A 20,540-nucleotide genomic window follows, 5' to 3' on the forward strand; every position below is an offset into this window, starting at 1 on the left:
AAATTCTGTGTAGAAGTTTGGTGAACCTTATGAAGCTCTACCAGATGGAAGAAAAAAAATCAAAATCGGTTAACAAAGAAGAAGAAGCATTTTATGTGAATGTTTAAAAATTTGCATAAATTAATTTTGCATGAATTAGCATAAAAATTGTTCTGGTCAAAATTTCAAAATTCTGTGTAGAAGTTTGGTGAACCTTATAAAGTTCTACCAGATGGAAGCAAAAAATTCAAAATCGGTAATAAAGAAGAAGCTTTTTTGTGAATTTTGAAAAAGCGGATAAATTAGCATATTTAATAAATTTCAAAATTCTGTGTAGAAGTTTTGAATCCCACACCTAGTGCTATCATATAAAAGCAAACAGAATTGAAATCAGACTTAAAATGGCGAAGAAGTAGCATTTTGAAATTGTGGACAGACGACGGACGTCACGCCACGGCATAAGCTCATTTTGCCCTTTTGGCCGGATGAGCTAAGAATGAAATATTATATAATTCAAACAATAAAAAACAAAAGAAAAAGTGATTAAGGGACATCATCGACTGTCTCATTTGCATGTCACTGAGTTGTGCATATCACTATTTTGTGAAAAATAAGCGAAATTTTATTCAAAACAATATTTCTGGGGTGGACTTGACCTTTAAAAACATGAATAATAAGAGCATGTTTCACTAACTTTCTCTTTCATGTCTTTGGGTTTGGTAAAATCCAATCACCAGCATTGAATTAAAATAAACATAGAGACAATGTACTTCCTTGTCGACACCATTCAACAACATGAAAACTGTAAAAGATGTTTCACTAACTTTCATCAAAGGCAGCGATGGGATGATGCGCGGCAGGATTGCATAGATGCAGGATGGGGTGAGGAATCTCTAAACAAAAAGAAGGGCAGGTGTGGCTTAATTCAAAACAAAAGAACCTGCGATTGCCCCCACAAAATCTCTAAATTCATGGAAAGATATTATACATCCAATGATTACTTTTATTTTGTTTTAAAGTTCTTGATTATTCATATACCAACAATTCATGTATATGAATGATTGAGTTGACCTCATGGGAAGAACAGAGCCAGTACTACCAAGTGATCCATTCTTATAAGTAAACATTCGCATTTATAATATTTATCTTTGAGCAATGTTCATTTGTTTTATTCTTATACCATGTATACGGGAAATAAAACCAAAGTAGGCCTACCAACCCAAATTAAACCAAAAAAATATTGAGTATAACTCAAAGCCAAAGGAAAAACAGATGATTATTTGATTCCATATATGCCTTGCAAAACAAGCATAAGCTTAAGATATACCTGGGCCCCATCTAAACAAAGAGTTGCGATTGATCCGATCACTCACAGCTATGGACGGCCAGCAACGTCAACATCTAAAATGCAATGATTTGTTTGAAAAAAATATTTTCTAGATATGATGTTTATACTCATACACTCATCATTCTCTTGAAGATTCAGTGTGATTCCCTTGTTTACTAAGGAGATTGTAGGAATTCCCTGTAGAAAACAAATATGGTATGGATGGATTTCCATAGAGTTGAGATTGATTTGATCAATCGTAATTCTTTGTAAGACGGCGCCCTGTATTTATATTTTTAAATGTGTACTTTGACTGCTATTACCTTCTTCGCATGTGGAGGGTTGCGGTCTTGAGCGCAACTCGAACCCAATGGGATAGAGGAGACAGTCACGCCGATAAAACGACTCACAATCGACCTCTGGTGTGTCATTAGAAATACTAGCTTTTATCGGTTGCAAGTCGACTCAAGTCGATTTGGTTGGTGTACCTGTGAAATCCTACAGTGCAATACTTCTCTCTTAGATCAGCCTAATTATCATATCGAGGACCAATTATTTGAAATTCCATCCCTTTCCATATTCAAATTAAGCTTCGGCGATGTCTGTTTTTAATTTAATAAATACAAAAAAATACTATCAAAACTCTTAGACTAAGGCTCTCTCTCTCTCTATCCCATTCGGTTTAGTTTTTAGTGTAGATACGCCTTTTGTTGGGGGGGGGGGTAACCTGCAATTGTGATGATCCCATTGTATTTTATGTTTAAGTTCCCTTTAATACGGGTTGGACGTTCACAAGTTCCGTATTTAGGCCCTATCTTTTCGGCAATTACCCTCCTCATTTTCTTTAGTTTGTTTGATGCACATTTGTTATACATTGTTATTCACCGTCTAATTTATGTATTTTGTAGTTTTAGCTGATTTCTTGGGGGGAAATGTATAAAACCGGGATAATCTCAATTGACTGTATTCAAGTCTATGGCATATATTTGCCTCTGCCACAATAAAATATTGCAATTGCTCCTGTTTTTTTTTTTTTTTTTTTTTTTTTTGGGGGGGTCTACATTAGGGTTGGCATTGTAATAGGGTTTTATGTTAGATAGGTATAGAGTTGGGTTTAGGGTAGGATTTATGGGGTTACATTCAGGGTTTAAGTTAATCATTCGATTCGTGTGTGGAATATATATATTGAAAATCGTAAAAATGGAGAATCATATATCACAATAAAGGAGAAAATAAGGAGAACACGATGGTGTACATCATTTATCATGGAGACCGATGAAAATCAGTTAATTGATAGTTTTGAAGTTCTCTCTCTGAATGCTTCAAACACGCAGAATTACGTCCGCGAAATTGGGGATTTTTTTATGACGTCACTGTCTGTACGAGAGGCGTGATTGGCTCTCCCACGTGAAGCTCCACTTGCATGCAAAACCTGTTGCAAGGGTACATTTTCTCCACATTGTCACTGAATACTTCGATCCCGAAATGAAAGAAAACCCAGAATTTTATCTAAATTTGGATTTTCAAATTGATGATTTTGAGATGAAGAGAATGATGATGAAGTGAACAACACAGTGACGTAGTTGGAGGTAAATTGGCGGAATTACGCCGATGATGATGATGAATATTCAACTTGCAACAGCCAACACGATCACAAGTGAAGTCATGTACATGCCGATTCGCTACCAATTCATGCTGCTGGAAGTGCTAGGTACACCGCGCGGGCCAAATTGAATTCATGCTGAACATGAATAACCACATCCAGACAGAGTCTATCATAAGAAGGAAAATAATGTTATAACTGTACTTACAAACAAGTGAATAATCCGAACCTGAAGGCAAATCAACTCAACGAATAGTAGCAGACGATATGGCATATGCACTGACGATAAACTTCATGTGGCTGGGATAGATTGTCACTCGTTCTGTTAGATGTAACTTTTATCTCATTAATTTGACAAAATTACGAAACTCGGGGAATCATTTATCTATATAAAAATATAGTAACATCTCTTATCATTTTTTGAATTACGATAAAACCTGTTTTGAAGGAAAACGTTGAGGTAAATTAAAATTAGATGTAAAAGATCATGCGTAGCATTATGTGATCGTAAACAAACCATCACAACACATGCCGTATTGTTTGCTCGCCTTGGCTGAGACCGAGAGAATAGATCTAGATGCACGTGTTGCACAGTTCAGTTAAAGGGGAAGTTCACCCTGAAGAAAACTTTGTTGTAAAAATAGCAGAAAAATTAGTAAAAAATATTGGTGAAGGTTTGAGGAAAATCCGTTAAAGAGTGAGAAAGTTATTAGATATCAAAATTTTTGATTTGTGACGTCATAAACGAGCAGCTGCCCCATGTGTAATATAAAATGTATGAATTTCAAATTTTGTATGGTTCCTTATGACTTAATTTTGTTTTCTTTTCATGATCGGGTGTGAAATGATTTTGATATACCAATGTTACAGTGAAAACCATTTTCAATTTTCTGAGAAAATGACATTTCATTGATTTTTTTCCATTCGCTACGTAGGAATGCTGCTCGCATGTGACGTCACAAATCAAATAATTGAAATTCTAATAACTTTTTAATTATTTAATGAATTTTTCTCAAACCTTCGGCAATATTTTTTATTATTTTTTCTGCTATTTTTACAATAAACTTTTTGTCAGGGTGAACTTCCCCTATAAGGCGAGCAAGGAAGGAATACGTGCATGTTCGAGATGGTTTGTTTGCAATGACATACAAGCTACGCATGTTGGGTGATCTTTTACATGTAATTTTAGTTTACCTCAACGTTTTCCTTCAAAACAGGTTTTATCGTAATACAAAAAATGATAAGAGATGTTACTATATTTTTATATATATAAATGATTCCCCGAGTTTCGTAATTTTGTCGAATTAATGAGTTACAAATTACATCTAACAGAACGAGTGACAATCTATCCCAGCCACATGAAGTTTATCGTCGGTGCATATCGTCTGCTGCTATTCGTTGAGTTGATTTGCCTTCAGGTTCGGATTATTCACTTGTTTGTAGGTACAGTTATATCATTATCATTATGAAAAATGAGAGACATTTGGTATGCTCCCGGTCGCACGCACGCGCGTCCGTCTCTATAACACATAGAATTTTCATGAAAGTATGCACACCTTTCATGCCTTTTTTTCAAAGTTGAAAAGGAGGGGGAAAATATTATTGTATCAACTCGGGGTATTCATTTTTGAAAAGAGGATAAACTATATTTCACTGTTATTATGATTTAGTCTTATGAAAGAAACTCACCTATTCGTGTTTTGGGCCTAAATTTCCCCTTACGCATTGCTTTTTGGCAGAAGTTCTATGGAAAATACCCTTTTTTAAACACAAATTTTGAGACACGCTGTACTCACTTCCCCATTTCTCGAGAATGAATGGACATTTAACGACGGGGTGAAAGATTTATAGATAAATGGAATGTATATTTCACGATAATGTAAGCCATGTCCCGATGGATGTGATATTCACTACGTGTATTTGAGATGAAGTTGGTAGTCGAATCAGACTTCTTGTTAAAATTGAGGTCTCTATCGGTGACGTCACCCAGGGTCGTCTCGCCCAAACCATTGCACGGGCGGGGGTTTCAGTGTACTCTATTCATGCGTAATCCACTTGATGTCGGCTGTAATCTTCGAAATTCAACAAATTTAACCTAATTTGCTTCTTCTCATTGTGGAAACTTAATTTGATGGTTCGGATTGAAGCAGAACACATATTTTGGTAAGATTGATATATTTATTATTTAATAAATTCCTGAAATTATTGTTTTCTTTCTTCATATGTTTACTCGTATCTGCTTCTAGGCCTAGTGAGTAGTATGCTATGTTACATTGAATGCGGTCTGATGTAGAAACATTTTCATATTTCACAGTAGATTGGAAATATATGCCGACCTGTATCACTATTCTGTCGATTAGGTGAACTAGATTCATGAGTTAATTTCACTCTTTATCTGATGGATTTTTACAAGCAGTTGTGTAGGTCAGGCTTGACTATTATGATTGGGCATTACTTGAAAATACTTTAGACTAAACTTAGATATATATCATCAAAACTTGATGTTTTTATTTCTTTCTTGAATGTGTGTTTTATTGAATAAACAATAATCATGATATCTACATAAATTTGGATAGAATTCGCTATAAACAATAAATTCAAAATAGGAAAAACAGGATGAGGATACTGCAATCATGTTATAACACAATCTAATGTCCTTATTTTTACAGATACATGGAAGCGCGTCCAAAAAGGAACGGCAGAGTTGTAGATTACAAACAATTAGCTGCCGGGCCCAAGATCCCTAGAGGCCTTGAACGTGAAGAAAAATGGTCAACGAAAAAACTTTACCAACTAGAGATATTAGATGTTAAGGAGGAAGAAAACATCTCTTATGCACTGGTGCACTATTTGGGTTGGCCTAAGAAATATGACGAATGGAGACCAATAACTGATATAATTGACATTCCTGAGGAGTTTGTGACATCATCTCCAGAGGCGACTTTGTTCTTCTATTCACAGCTTAGGATTAATATTCGTGAATCTCTCCACATCCACAGAAAAACTGATAGTGCTGTTGTTGTGCAGTTACCCATACAGAGGGATGCCTTTGAACAAATAAAACTTCTCGGGAAAAAACATCCAACCAAGAAAGATCTCTTTACAGCTAAGTGTAACAACTTTAATGTTCTTTTGGGTAATGATTGGCAATACAGAATTGTAAACGCCAACCGGGATTTTGCACATATTGTGGAAAATACTTTAACCTTTAAACTTAAAGAAAGACCTCCATTTGTGGAATATGACAAAAATGGCAAATGTACTTTAAGTCACAGAGGATTCATTTTGGATGTTAGATTTGTCCGAGCTAGAGGTAATGCTCTTGACTTAGTGAAATATCTTGATACTGGATGCTGATCTATGTTCTCCATTAATGTTTATGTAATTTGCATGGTTCACTATGGCAGGGAGTGTGATGTTATCGTTTTGTTTTTGCATTTTTGTATTGAATCAGTGTCAGAGTGCTGATGCCCTTCCGAATGTAACACCCGAGTTCCCACATTTAGTCACTCTTAAAATTAACAATTATCTCATATATACATTGACCTCAAAATATTCAAATCCACTTCTCTCTGAAAATGTTGCTTCTGTTTTGGAAACCATCCTCACTCGACATAGGATAACTTTAGATAGAGTTGATGTTAAGGGTACACAAGGAATCCTGAAAGAAAAAATCAAAAATATGCGCAGAAGCATCAAGTCCTGTAAGAAAATCAAATCTTCCTACAAAGAATCAAAATTGAAGGAAAACTGGAAGAAAACAGATTACGCTTTAAACGTAATTCACAGGACTGGAAGTCCAACTAAGCGGAAAGTTAAAGAGTTGGAAGAGGAACTGGGAAAAGTGAATGATGAATTGCATAACAGTGTGCAAGAGAAAGATAGGATAATACAGGAAAATCATAACCTAAAAAGAAAAGTTAACCAGTTGTCTAAAACAGGGAAACGGTTTAGAGGAGAAAGGGGAAAAGTGAAAGGTAAAACAAAATACAGCAAACGACAGCAAGCTCGTGAACTCAGTAAATCAATGGAAAATATCAAATCTACTGTGTCTGGTCTTCCCCACAATTATAAACCCTTATGTCTGACTGTTTTGACCGAATTAAACGAGGAAATTGTTATTGATTTTGGATGTAGGGACGGCTCAAATAATAAAAACCATAGATGTACTTCCGATGATCTGGACAGAATACTTTACATTCTGGACAATTACAATATTTCTGATAGGGGATATCACGCACTAGCTTTAAGGAACTCATCCCTTCCTAGATCCCATCAAATTATTAAAAGACGGAAAGACCTTAACAGCACGATACATATAACCGAATTACAAGGAGAATATCCCGGTGTTTACACAAGTATAAAACAGATCCTCTTGAGCGAAGTTAATTGTGCCAAATATGATGATTTAAGTAGGGATGGCATCGTTAGAATTAAGCTTAGTGGCGATGGCACAAGAATAACATGTAAACAAAGTTTTGTAAATATAACATTCACATTTGTTGATGAAGACTGTTCTATGTCAGAACATGGAAATTATCTTCTGGCAATAGTGAAATGCCCTGAAAACAATACTGCGTTAAAGAGTTCACTCTTTCCTTTGATTCAAGAATTTGAAGAGCTTAACAAGATTGAAGTTAATGGGAGGGTTTTAACAATAGAAAAATACTTAGGTGGGGATCTCAAATTCTTAAATCAAATCTTAGGTATTGCATCTTTCGCGAGCAAGTATTCTTGTCTTTGGTGTAAATGTAGTAGTGGTGAACGATATGATATGAATAAATCATGGTCGCTCTCTGATACATCCAAAGGTGCTCGCACCATACAATCCATTAATGAATGTTCAAAGAAAAAGATGTCTGATCCGATGAAGTTTAATTGTATTGAATGTCCTTTGTTTAATAGTATTCCTGTACACAGGGTTGTAGCAGACACTTTGCATTTGTCTTTAAGAATAAGTGATCAGCTTCTCGGGCATTTAGTGTCATATTTACAGACCGAAGATAATATTTCTAGGATATCGTCTAGAACAAAAATTGATAAGTGTGGGAACCTCCAGAGATTTCGAAAATTTATTCATGACACTGTAAAAATAACGGACTGGGATTTTTATGTGAAAGATGGAAAATTAGAATATCGATCATTAAGAGGCCCAGAACACAGGAAACTTCTGAAGCATATCGATCTTGATTTTTTGATCCCATCTCACCCAAAACTTACTCAACTAAAAACATTGTGGTCAGATTTCCCCAAACTATTGGCAGCAATGGATAAGAACCTAACCGATGAACAAATTGACGAGTTTGAAATAGCAGCAAAAGCATGGGTCTCCCTGTACTATCAAACGTATTGCAGTACTGACATCACTCCGTACATGCATGTTTTGGCATACCATGTACCAGAGAGTATGAAGCTCCACGGTAACATTTCCCACTTTTGCCAGCAAGGCCTGGAAAAATTAAATGACCTCGTGACAAAATGGTACCATCAGTCAACAAACTTTGGTTCGAAATCTCTTACTCAAATAATGGCAAAACAACATCGTTTAAACATTCTTAAAACAGAATGTGCAAGAAAACCCAGGAAACTTCAGTGTAGTAATTGCTTAAAATCCGGTCATAACAAACGTTCTTGCTCTGCAGAGCATGGACCTACAGGTCCATGTGCAGAGTGAGACACTGTCACCTTATTCCTAATTTGGACGTTGAAATGTACTTTGGGCGATGTTAGAACAAATTCTAAGTTTAATATGGTTAATCTTGAATGTGACAATTGATACCTTAGATTTTCTTTAGGTTTGCTAGTTTTTGTGATTGTTTTTCAAATGATGACATATCACAAGTAACATGTACGGAAAAGCATTTCTTTCCCCCATTTACTAATTCGGTCATCATTTTGTGCATGCATGGCATCATGAATAATGTGGACAAAAAGGTCGGCCAACATGCCGGATATTGCAAAACCTTTGTATACGTGGTATATGTGAGGAAAAAAGTAATAATAATAATTAAAGTAAAAAAAAGAAATTGAAAAAAAAATCAAGTTGAGTTCCGCGTCATTTTACATGAAATCTTACTAAACACAGCTAGACGATAAACTGAAATTTTAAATGACCTCCTTTTCCCGGGTCGATCTTTCCTCTTTATTTTACCTTCTAGGTGCCCTGTCTCTTCCTATTTTCTATTCCCAATGTATAGTACACGAGCTGGCATTCTACATTTTTATTTTCCTATCAAATTTATGTTAAATTTCATAACTTGTAATCTCTGACCCATTATTTTGAAGCTAAAACTGCTTGTTGTATGTTTCAGCGGATTCGGTAAATGTAATGTGTGATTTGCTGTATAAGTTGGTGATAATTTTGTTTATTATGCGATGTTATAATTATCATTATTTCGTATTATGTCATGTTATATTGTAGGCATATACGCTACATTATGTCCTAATGAATTTAATTGTATCTTATCGTCAAAACTCTGGTAAATTTGTTCATGTATGCTGCCATTTGAGTTTTGTATCCGAATGAATGTCATGGTATATTAATTTCTCAGTTAAAATTACATTGTTGTTATGTATTTGTATACTTTGTCGATTGGCATGTTATACGGGTAATTGCTTTTTACGATTATTTTAAAACAATATACCGTCTCCCTATTTCCGAGACAAATACATGATGTGTTCATGGCCTATTTAGAGAAAGACATGTATATATTTTAAGCTGATATGACTCTGTAATCATCTATTGATAGCAGTACAAGCCGTCGTGGAAATGGTGGACATGCCAGATTCATGTATGTTTAAAGAATATCAGGCCTAAGCCTGGGACTTTTTTCACAATAAGACATTATCTTGATATGGGTCATTTAACTCTGAGAACTTACATGATCATATTTTACTTATTTAAGAGTTAGTGTATGATTTGCGATATGTATTAATAGTTGCAGCTCAAACTTGATATGAATACAACATTTTGTTAACGGTCACATAGTAGGCTATTATCTGTTATTACAAAAGTGAATCTTATTAAATGCTTTACTCACTTTGGTTACTAAATACTGAATGAAAAGGTGTCGAAAGGTATATTATTTGCATGTCCAAATCCACATTTTCGAATGATTGTGAAACGCTTGATTATTTTGAGCTGAGAATTCAACATGATGGACATTCCTTTGTGGTGAGTGAGCGAAAGTCCCTCCATGCAGTCTGATCACCCCTCTTTCGTGAAATGTATCACTCCAAACTTCTAAACACACTCTGTTCATCGCACTCGAGGTCGCTCCGTGACCTGTGTGTGCGTTCCGAACTGAGTGACTTTCGGGAGCGATTTTCTGTCCCATATCGGCCAAAATCTTTCCTTCTTATGATAGACTCTGTCTGAATGTGGTTATTGAGTCATTTTCATGGATTTAATTTGGTCCGCGCGGTGTAGCTAGCACTTGTAGCAGCGGCAGCTGCATGAGTTGGTAGCGAATCGGCATGTACATGACTTGTGATCGTCAGGCGGCAAGTTGAATTTTCATCATCATCGGCATAGTTCCCCCAATTTACCTCCAACTACGTCACTGTGTTGTTCACTTCATCTTTAAAATCATCAAATTGAAAATCCAAATCTAGATAAAATTCTGGGTTTTCTTTCATTTCGTGATCGAAGTAATCAGTGACAGTGTGGAGAAAACGTACCCACGCAACAGGTTTTGCATGCAAGTGGAGCTTCACGTGGGAGAGCCATTCACGCCTCTCGTACAGACAGTGACGTCATCAAATTCCAGTCAATTCAGAGACCGATGCGAGGCATATTTCGGAAGGGCATTTTAGCGTTTTTTAATCGGCGATTTTCACCTTTTTGTATTATTTTCGGTATTTTTGAATGACCCACTGATGATCCCCACATCATTACCTTTCCATTGATATATAATTAGACCACATTCATAATCTATATATATTTCTCCTTTAAAGGTACGCACTGGATGAGCGAGATAGTCAATTTTCTGCTCGCTGATGGAGACGCTGAGAGAGTCAATAGACGTTCATCAATCATCCATATCGAATTCGCTCTCATCTATGACGTCGGGAAGGAGACATCAAAATATTCTTACATGTATAAGGTAAAGCAGGGGCATATCAAGCATTTATAATAAAAAAAATAAAACAAACAAAATATAATTTCAACAAAGAAGAAGTTTAAAAAAGAAAAAGAAAGATTAAGTCCAGGTTAAGGCCGACGTGGCCAAGTCATTTTGTTCTGCCTCGTTAATAAAAAAAAAATATATATATATATATTGTAAAGAAATGGATGAAGAGAACAATGGTAGGCGTAGCTTAAATCAAGGTTCCCCAGAGCTATCTACCCTTTGGAAAAATTGGTGATGCCGAAAAAATGTCTTTGGCGGGAATCAAACCCGGGCCCCGAGCTTTGAACGCCGGTGCCTTAACCACTAGACCACATAGACGGGTTAGTGGTTAGGGCGAGCCAGATCCAATTGACCGTCAGATAGACAGATTTTCGACACTATACGAATTATATTTTCCTTTGTCGGGTGAAGGTGAGTTTTGAACAATGACAAGCTGCCATGCCTCAGCTGCCTTTATCAAAGCTATTGCTTTGATACAGTACACGTATGGGAGAAGAAATACAAATGTGTAAAGCAGTACATGTAAAGCTTTACACATGTATATATATATATATATATATGTGTGTGTGTGTGTAAAGTTATACATGTACAACAGCTTTTGGCAACTCTTTTTTTTATATAAATATTGTAAAGAAATGGATAAAGAGAACAATGGTAGGCGTAGCTTAAATCAAGGTTCCCCAGAGCTATCTACCCTTTGGAAAAATTGGTAATGGCGAAAAAATGTCTCTGCCGGGAATCAAACCCGGGCCCGGCCCAGCTTTGAACGCCGGTGCCTTAACCACTAGACCACAGAGAAGGGTTATATGGCTAAGGCGAACCCAATCCGATTGACCGTCAGATAGACAGATTTTCGACACTAGTGGCATTACCACTGATCTCTATAAAAAATCAGTGGGCATTACCAATAGCTTTGATCCAGCTGAGGCATGGCGGCTTGTCATTGTTCTAAACCCACCTTCACCCGACAAAGAAAATTATAATTGGTATAGTGTCGAAAATCTGTCTATCTGACGGTCAATCGGATTGGGTTCGCCTTAGCCATTAACCCTTCTCTGTGGTCTAGTGGTTAAGGCACCGGCGTTCAAAGCTGGGGGCCCGGGTTCGATTCCCGGCAGAGACATTTTTTCGGCATTACCAATTTTTCCAAAGGGTAGATAGCTCTGGGGAACCTTGATTTAAGCTACGCCTACCATTGTTCTCTTTATCCATTTCTTTACAATATTTGAATAAAAGAGTTGCCAAAAGCTGTTGTACATGTATAACTTTACACATTTGTATTTCTTCTTCCATACATGTACTGTATCGAAGCAATAGCTTTGATCCAGCTGAGGCATGGCGGCTTGTCATTGTTCTAAACCCACCTTCACCCGACAAAGGAAATTATAATTGGTATAGTGTCGAAAATCTGTCTATCTGACGGTCAATCGGATTGGGGCCCCCCTCGCCATTAACCCGTCTCTGTGGTCTAGTGGTTAAGGCACCGGCGTTCAAAGCTGGGGGCCCGGGTTCGATTCCCGGCAGAGACATTTTTTCGGCATCACCAATTTTTCCAAAGGGTAGATAGCTCTGGGGAACCTTGATTTAAGCTACGCCTACCATTGTTCTCTTCATCAATTTCTTTACAATATATATATATATATATATATATATATATATATATATATATAAATTCAAGGGAAGCTTGATTTTAAGCAACGCCTATACCATCGTTCTCTATTGTGGTATTTGTGAGTTATCTTGATTTCTTAATGTTGTCATGTTCATTGAGAAGTGCATTTGATTTGACTGGACATTTTGCTGTCAAATACTTTGCTGGAATAATGTGTCAGGAAGCTGTGGAAGTTTTTCTTTTTCTGCTGGTGAGTTTGAAACTTGGCAGCCATTGACTTTGTACACAATACTACACACCTCTACTTGAACTATCTTCTGACCATCAATAGGTTGACTTCAATTTGATCTGTAAAGTCCATTGTTGATGAACAATGGGATTTAATCCTGGCAGGACATTCCTCTTTGTGTTCCCGCTTAAGACTTTATTGTCCTTTGGACATGAATGCCAGCAAACCTATTCAACTTCTCTATGGAAAAAAGAGAAACTCTGCTGGAAAGCCAGGAGTTTGTAAATTCTATGGAGCTCTAGTTGCCTACTACCCAAACAGCACAGCTTTATTTCAGTCGACCATATTGGTTTGTGGTGATGTTGATCCCAATCCGGGACCAGTTCAGGAAAGAGATATTGATCTACATCTGCCCCACCCGGATCTGAAGCTCCTCCCACAAAGAGCGCTCCCTGAGAAGATTTACGATGCTGCCACTCTACATCGTCTCAATACCACACGCCTGAAGGCATGGTTACACCGCCCGAGCGTTGTTAGAGCGGTCGTGGAGCGGTAGGGAAAGAGGGTGGAATTTCGCTCTCAAAATTGGGGGGAAAAAACAACAACAATCGAAATCGAAAATGGTAAACGGTTGCGAGCGGTGATGATTTTTTTCTCTCCGCTCCTCGACCGCTCCAACAACACTCGGGCGGTGTGACCATGTGTCAGTTTCTACATCCTGAAGTTTGGAACCGGATATGCAGCCTTACCATTCTTTGCCATTTTGGTTCACTATTTGATGGGGAATTCAGTTTCCAGCTGTTAAAAAATATCGAATCTCAACTGGCTATTACAAGTCATTCGTTCATATTATTCACGTTTTAATTTGAACTTCAAATTTTCTTTGGTATCATCAAAGCGACTAAGAATCTATAGGTATTGAGACAGAAAACAACATTTATGAAAAACGGATCTTACCCCTTTTGACAAATGAGCTCTTCAGTTTGGTCGCAAAATGGGTTAAGTCCGCTCAAAGAAAATCATTTTTCTCCCATATTGCAATATTCTTATGCGAGACTAAATTTTCATGATATCCTACAGGCGGCATGTGAATATATAAAATTGGGTATAAAAGAAATCTACCTGTCTTCATATTTTTTAAATATTTTTTCCAAAAAAATTCTTTGTGGACCTAACCCCTTTTGCAACCAAACTGAAATGGACCTAACCCTTTTGCAACTGAGCTCTTCATAATAAAATCATAGTGAATTTCTGTTCTGTTTTTTCTTTTCCAGCTGTTGAAAAATATCGAATCTCAACGGGTTATTACAAGTCATCTGCGGTACAGATTCCTTCCAAAACAGGTCGATGAGAAAAAGACGAAGGTAAATTATCTTGATTATTTTATTGTGAGATTAATTCTATATGCCAATGTTTTTCGTCACTTTAAATCATTTATAACACCGTCTACACATCAATGCATGTTCCAAAGGAAAACTTCTTAATGAGACTCACTCACTGGTAAACTGTTAAAGTCTAAAGTGGTTAACTGTAAAAGAAAATTGTTCCTAATATTTGCTATTAAGTATCATAGAGATTGGTTCTATAAGACAACACATGATTTTCGCCTTTATTATTTTTTTTAGAATAAGAACATGAAGAACGTGATGTCTCACCTGATGCAGAAGCGTATACCTGGCAAACTTCGTCGGTATTCGGGATGGAAAGGTGGAGGGGGGGGGGCTGACAACAGCAACAACAACAAGAACAAAAATAAGTTAAAAAGACCATTTCTGGTTTATTTTTTTGACAAACCAAAAAAAATGATACAAATTATGTCAGAGGGTGGGGGCAATTTGTACCCCCTGTATATTTATATATAGCCGAATGATTGGAATTGAATAAATTAAAATAAATAGTTATCAATTTTCTCCTTCTCTTCCTCATTCTCCTTTCTTCTTCTTCTTCTTCTCCTCCTCTTCCCTCACCTGATTTCATTTCTTCTTTTTCTTCTTCTTCTTTTTCTTCTTCTTCTTCTTCTTCTTCTTCTCCTTCTTCTTCTTCTTCTTCTTCCTCTTCTCCTCCTCCTTCTTCTCACATTTTCTATCTCTTCTCATGTGAGACGAGACTTGGTGGCAGCATTTGACATGCACAAATCTATTATTTTCCTTTTCTCTTTGACATGTTTGACGCCCTCTATTTTCAACAGATCATCTACGTCGCACGGAACCCAAAGGACGTGTTCACATCATGGTTTCATTTCTTGAAGAATGATCCTCGCTATGGGCACCTCCCTTGGGAAACGTACTTCAACGGTGCTTTATCAGGGGAATGTAAGTATTTAAGAGCCGTTTGTTCTCAGCATTGTTATATATTCTTTGAGTTATCTTCATTTGCCTGATCAATGATAATAATATTGATAAAGATGATGATGATAATAATGAATATAAAACAGTAGTGATAATGACAGTATCAATGTTTAATAACAACAATAATGATAATAATAATGATAGCGACAACAACAACAATAATAATGATAATGATAATAACAATGATTACGACAGCAGTAAGAATAACGATAATCGACATTGCAAGCACTCTTCTTATTTGATCTCGACTCATTTGCGTATTTTTTAATCATTATTTCATTCGTAAAATTGTAATTACGAATATATCCCAAATAGACTGCAAGTGTCATCTGGGGCCCATTTCATAAAGAGTTACAACTGTTGTAACTTTGCCATTATGGTAACTACCATGGTAACCTTGATTCTGATTGGCTGTTGAGCCTTGTTAAACGTGCCCCTGATGTAGCTTTGGTTGACATGACTGTGACCACATGCCAAAATTACAGAATTACAGTTACTTCACTGGGACATGTTTCCTTTCAGATATATTCGGGTCATGGTTTGATCACGTCTTGGAATTCTGGAACATGCGAGAGCAAGAAAACGTTCTTTTCTTGAAATACGAAGACCTCAAATCGGTAAGATTTATTTTGATATCCTGCAATTCGATTTATTGTGCACACAGATAGTGCGTAAAAGAACGTAACTTGCACCAATTATGAACTGAATGATAATTCAAATAAGAAAAAGAAAAGAAGAACTGTTATTAAAGTGATTGATTGGATCTATAGACTCTCCAAGTTAAGTCTGTCTGCGATAAGTTGTCGCAGATAATCGTCGTAATTATCGCAGACTAGTGCCTTTCAGCCAATCAAAAAACCACGGATTTCATTAACAAGTCCTAATCAGCGATCATGGCCGTACAAAGACTTTTATAAGACAGAGAGAGAGAGAGGGGGGGGGGGGATAAACGAAAACTTGAATACGGGAGCAAAGCAACCGAACTTGACATCGGATGCTTTTGCATTTTCTCTGAAATAAAGGGATATGTGCAAACTGCTGGTGAATTTTGTGAAAATTTTATGCTTAGACTTTCATCCTGTCCACAGCATGAGGGTCTTTTTCTTTCCCCTCCCCCCATTTCTCCTTCTCCTTCTCTTTCTACACCTCCTCCTATGTTGTTCCTCGCCATTTTATCCTCTGATCCCCTTTTCGAGCAGAACGTTCGAGAGACGGTGGCTTCCATCGCTAACCATCTCAATCTAACCCCTACTGATGACGTCATCGATAAAGTGGTTCAGAGTACTAGCTTAGATGAAATGAAGAAGAGGTACAAACAGATGGAAACAGACACCCAGGATCCTTTTAAAATTCACTATGGCAAAACTTATGGTATAAACAGTTACGTCAGAAAAGGTAATATTCTAATAATTCTGTATTATGCACAATGATTTTGTGTGGGGGGGGGGGGGGGTTCTTTCGAGAAAAAAAGATGTAGGCTTTGAAGTAAAACAATGCCTTGGAATTTTTTTTTTCTAAATATCAACAAAAAAAAACTGAGTGAATTTTAAAATTCGGAAAGTAAATAGTGGTAGTGGATCGAATATGATGCTTAAAACGGAATTTAGGCAAACTTTCTTATCTATTATTAAGCTTATACGCTGTGCAGTAAAAAAAATCAGGTGTTCACAAGGCTCTGCTGAGGGAACTTCTGCTAAAATATCCCGACAGTGAGGAGCCATTCAAATCAATATTTGCAGGGGGTTTATTAACAGCGGTACATGATATTAACGGGGTCCATTCATCATCAGACACGTGGCTTATCTATAAAACGTAGTTTAGACAGCTTGTTTACACAGCTACTTTATTATGTTCATTTTGATCATGTATATATTTTGGTTTGTTTGGCTTTCTTTAACTTGAAGACTGGGAGAATCATACCGACCAGGATGTGCATATAACTGTTTTGTTAAATTAAGCGAAATTTTAAAATGTCATAACTTTCTTATTTTACATCCAATTTTGATAAAATTGTCAGTGTTATACTTCTCTTTTTATTCAAATCAACTTTTTTGGGGATGGACTTGTCCTTTAACTTGTCATTAGTATTTTTTCTATGTTTTTTCAACTTTATAGGGAAGATTGGAGATTGGAAGAATCTTTTCACAGTGGCGCAGAACGAGGAATTTGACCGAGTATTCCAGGAAAAAATGAAGGATAGTGGATTATCCTTCGTATTCCAGTAATACACGTCGTCTACCATGCCTGTCTGCTGTAAACTAGAATCATAAAATCTGTTGGATTAACTCACCATTAAAAAACCCCAAATTATTATGTACCACTTAATTTAATTCCTTTATAATCTTAATGTCTGATACAGTCAAAATTGCTTTATCGTTAATTGATTCTCTGTCTACTAAAATAATATGAGCGGCGATTTTATCAGATTTGTTTTTTTTAATCCCTCAAGGGAAACCGAGGGGTGGTGAAGTCCCTCTTTCAATATATGGAGGGACACGACCCCAACCCCTAAATTGATTTACAAAAATATAATATTGAAGAGTGCACACTTTTCAAGCAAAGGGGAATAATTTGAAAATTCAACTTTTGGGGCAGAAATGAGTCCCTCCGATTTCATTACAAGATTAAAAAACGGCTTCTTTGTTTTCTGTTTTCCAATTGGATAATACATGGAAGAAATTTTGTTCGCAAAATACAGGGACAGTACAACGTCAACAAAAAAAAAATGTTTGGACACTTTATAACATGTTGTTATTGTCTTCTCTCAAATACAATAACAGTGTAAATATCATAAGTAAATCACAAAATCACTGAAACAAGTATTACAGATTTATACAATTGCACAGTGATCAAATTATACAATTGTACAGTGGTCATTAAGAAAAATATATATAAAATGATGGCAATGACGAACAAACAGATTGAAATTCATAAAAATCTAAATGATAAGAGAGAAAATACAAAGATAAAAATAAAGGTGGTGTACCTCCACCAACCCCTCGGAATCATTTTTTTTTTTTTTAAGGATGTTTTATTATATTCTCTCAAATCAACATACATAATCAGATTCTATAAACAATTTGTACAAACTATTTGAAACATAATTATAAATTATACAATAAATCCATTACAATATAATTATACAACTTATACATCAAACTTCAAAAATACTAGAAATTAATATACTAATGCGTTTCAGCAATTACAAAATGAAATATTAACAAAATATATGACATGATCAGAGAGAAAAAAAGATAAAAATGTTGTTCCACCTACCACCCCCCCCCCTCCCCTCCGTCCCCAGGTTAGGAGCATTCTCCCCTTTATGCCTATACTCTACATGGAAGGGACTGCAATTCTCCCTATTGGTTTTTTCTGTGTTTTTATTTATTTTGTTTTGTGGCTTTGTCTCTCGTATATATACCTTTGCCTCACTCTCCCTATTTATTCTTTTAATTAAGATTTTCCCATTTCCTTAAATGAAGAGACATCTTGCCTCTACCTAGCGCCAGCCTTCTTTCTTCCCATTCTTCTTCTTTAAATTTCCTTTTAATTTCATCCATGGTTATATGTGCACCCTTTTCCCTCCCTTTGAAGATTAAAAATTTAACAAAGATTAAAAAGTGATTGATTAAGCGTTCTTTTCCTTCGTCCTTTAATTCTACCCCTACAAGAATTTCCTCCCAGCTTAAATTACCCGTAGAAATAAAACCAAACATCTCCTTACAATTATCCCAAACCAGACAAGCATATTCACATTCCAAAAAAAGATGGCGATATGTTTCCTCCTCTTTTTTACAATAACAACAAAGGTTATTTTGTGAGATTTTAAAACGGAACAAGTGATGATTTGTGTAAGCAATGCCGTGTAACATTTTAAACTGAAATTCTCTTAATCTACTGTTCAGAGTACATTGTCTTGGTCTCATAAAAATGTGTTCAATCTTTTCATAAGAGAAACTATATTTGTTTTTTAACCTTTCGAAAACATCAGGTATTGAGAAGTTGCATTTCATAAAATTTGCATAAACGTTTTTAGATACTAACTCCTCCATTGACAAAATTCTTTTTCCAGATATAAATGATATTTCTTCCCTAAGAGAAGCCTCTTTGCTATCTATTTTCATATTTCGTTTCCAGCTGACTGGAAAAGTTTTATAAATTGACTCTATCAGATGAAAATCATTTATGTTTAAACCCTGTCTTTGGAAGTACGAAAATGGCCTTAAGTTTCCATCATAATCCATAATATGTTTCAATCTGTAAATATTTTTTTCATATATTTTTTGGTTAAATATGCATTTCCCTTCAATTCGTACAAATTTATTGTTAAAAAATATCTCATTTCCTTTAAATGTTTCAGATTTTAAACGAAAATCCTTCGTCTCTATCCATACTTCTAACAAATCTATATAAAATTGCGGCAATGCTATCTCCAATAATCCAAGCAAGTAATCACATGAAAATATAAAATTTCCTCCCAGATGTTTTGTGGCATAATTGAAATATTGTTTCCATTTCATTGTATTATTTTCTTTTAGTCTTTTAATCCACATAACTCTCTGTGCCTTTATTAACCATTGAAAATTCATCATTTTTAAGCCACCTTGATGGTAATCTAAGTACATCGTTTTTTTGTTAATCTTATTTCTGCCACCCCACAAAAAAGTAAAAGTCAACTGATCAAGCTCAACATAAACCCATTCTGGAATTGGTGTAAGAGATGCCACATATATGAATTTTGAAAAGATAAACTGCTTTAATAGTTGTATTTTGCCCATCAAAGTTAAATCTCTTTGCTTCCACCAGTTTAACAACTTCTTTATTTTACTTAATATTTCTTTATAATTCAATCTTTCTTTTACTTCTACATCTAAAGAAAAAAATACACCGAGAATCTTTATAAAATCCACCTTTTGGCCAAAAGATAAATCATATGATTTTCCTTGGGAGGAACCTAATAATAGAACCTTCGTCTTATCGTTATTAACTTTGAGTCCTGACACTTTTCTGAATTTTTCTAAAATTTCTATTACTTTTCTTACTGAATCTAAATCTCGGACAAATATAGACATATCATCTGCATACATAACCTGTTTTACTTCTTCCTTTCCAAAGGAAATTCCTTTAACATCATTATTATATCTTATATTATGCGCTAATACTTCAATACATAAAATGAAAAGATATGGTGAAAGCGGATCTCCCTGCCTTACCCCTCTTTCAACATGAAAATAGCTTGTAGAATCCCCCCATTAAAAATACAACTTTGGCTATTTGTATATAATATTTTGACCCATTTGCGAAATT

At 35.7% G+C, this 20,540-nt stretch overlaps 1 protein-coding gene across 2 annotated transcripts; it reads left to right on the plus strand.

Annotated features, from left to right (window-relative positions):
• Positions 1-12,818: 12,818 nt before the first annotated feature.
• Positions 12,819-18,139, plus strand: LOC121424296 (sulfotransferase 1C4-like). 2 transcript variants are annotated; one of them, XM_041619926.1, is made up of 6 exons: positions 12,819-12,903; positions 14,157-14,246; positions 15,071-15,194; positions 15,753-15,847; positions 16,430-16,625; positions 17,346-18,139. In XM_041619926.1, exons 1-6 carry the CDS (start codon positions 12,865-12,867, stop codon positions 17,453-17,455), a joined length of 654 nt encoding a protein of 217 aa, XP_041475860.1. In that variant the 5' UTR covers positions 12,819-12,864; the 3' UTR covers positions 17,456-18,139. The 2 variants fall into 2 exon arrangements, with proteins under 2 accessions (XP_041475860.1, XP_041475859.1); XM_041619925.1 differs by lacking the exon at positions 12,819-12,903 and adding an exon at positions 12,931-13,231.
• The last annotated feature ends 2,401 nt before the right edge of the window (positions 18,140-20,540 follow it).

Source organism: Lytechinus variegatus, chromosome 11 (genome assembly GCF_018143015.1).
Source record: "Lytechinus variegatus isolate NC3 chromosome 11, Lvar_3.0, whole genome shotgun sequence".
Taxonomy (NCBI): Eukaryota; Metazoa; Echinodermata; class Echinoidea; order Temnopleuroida; family Toxopneustidae; genus Lytechinus; species Lytechinus variegatus.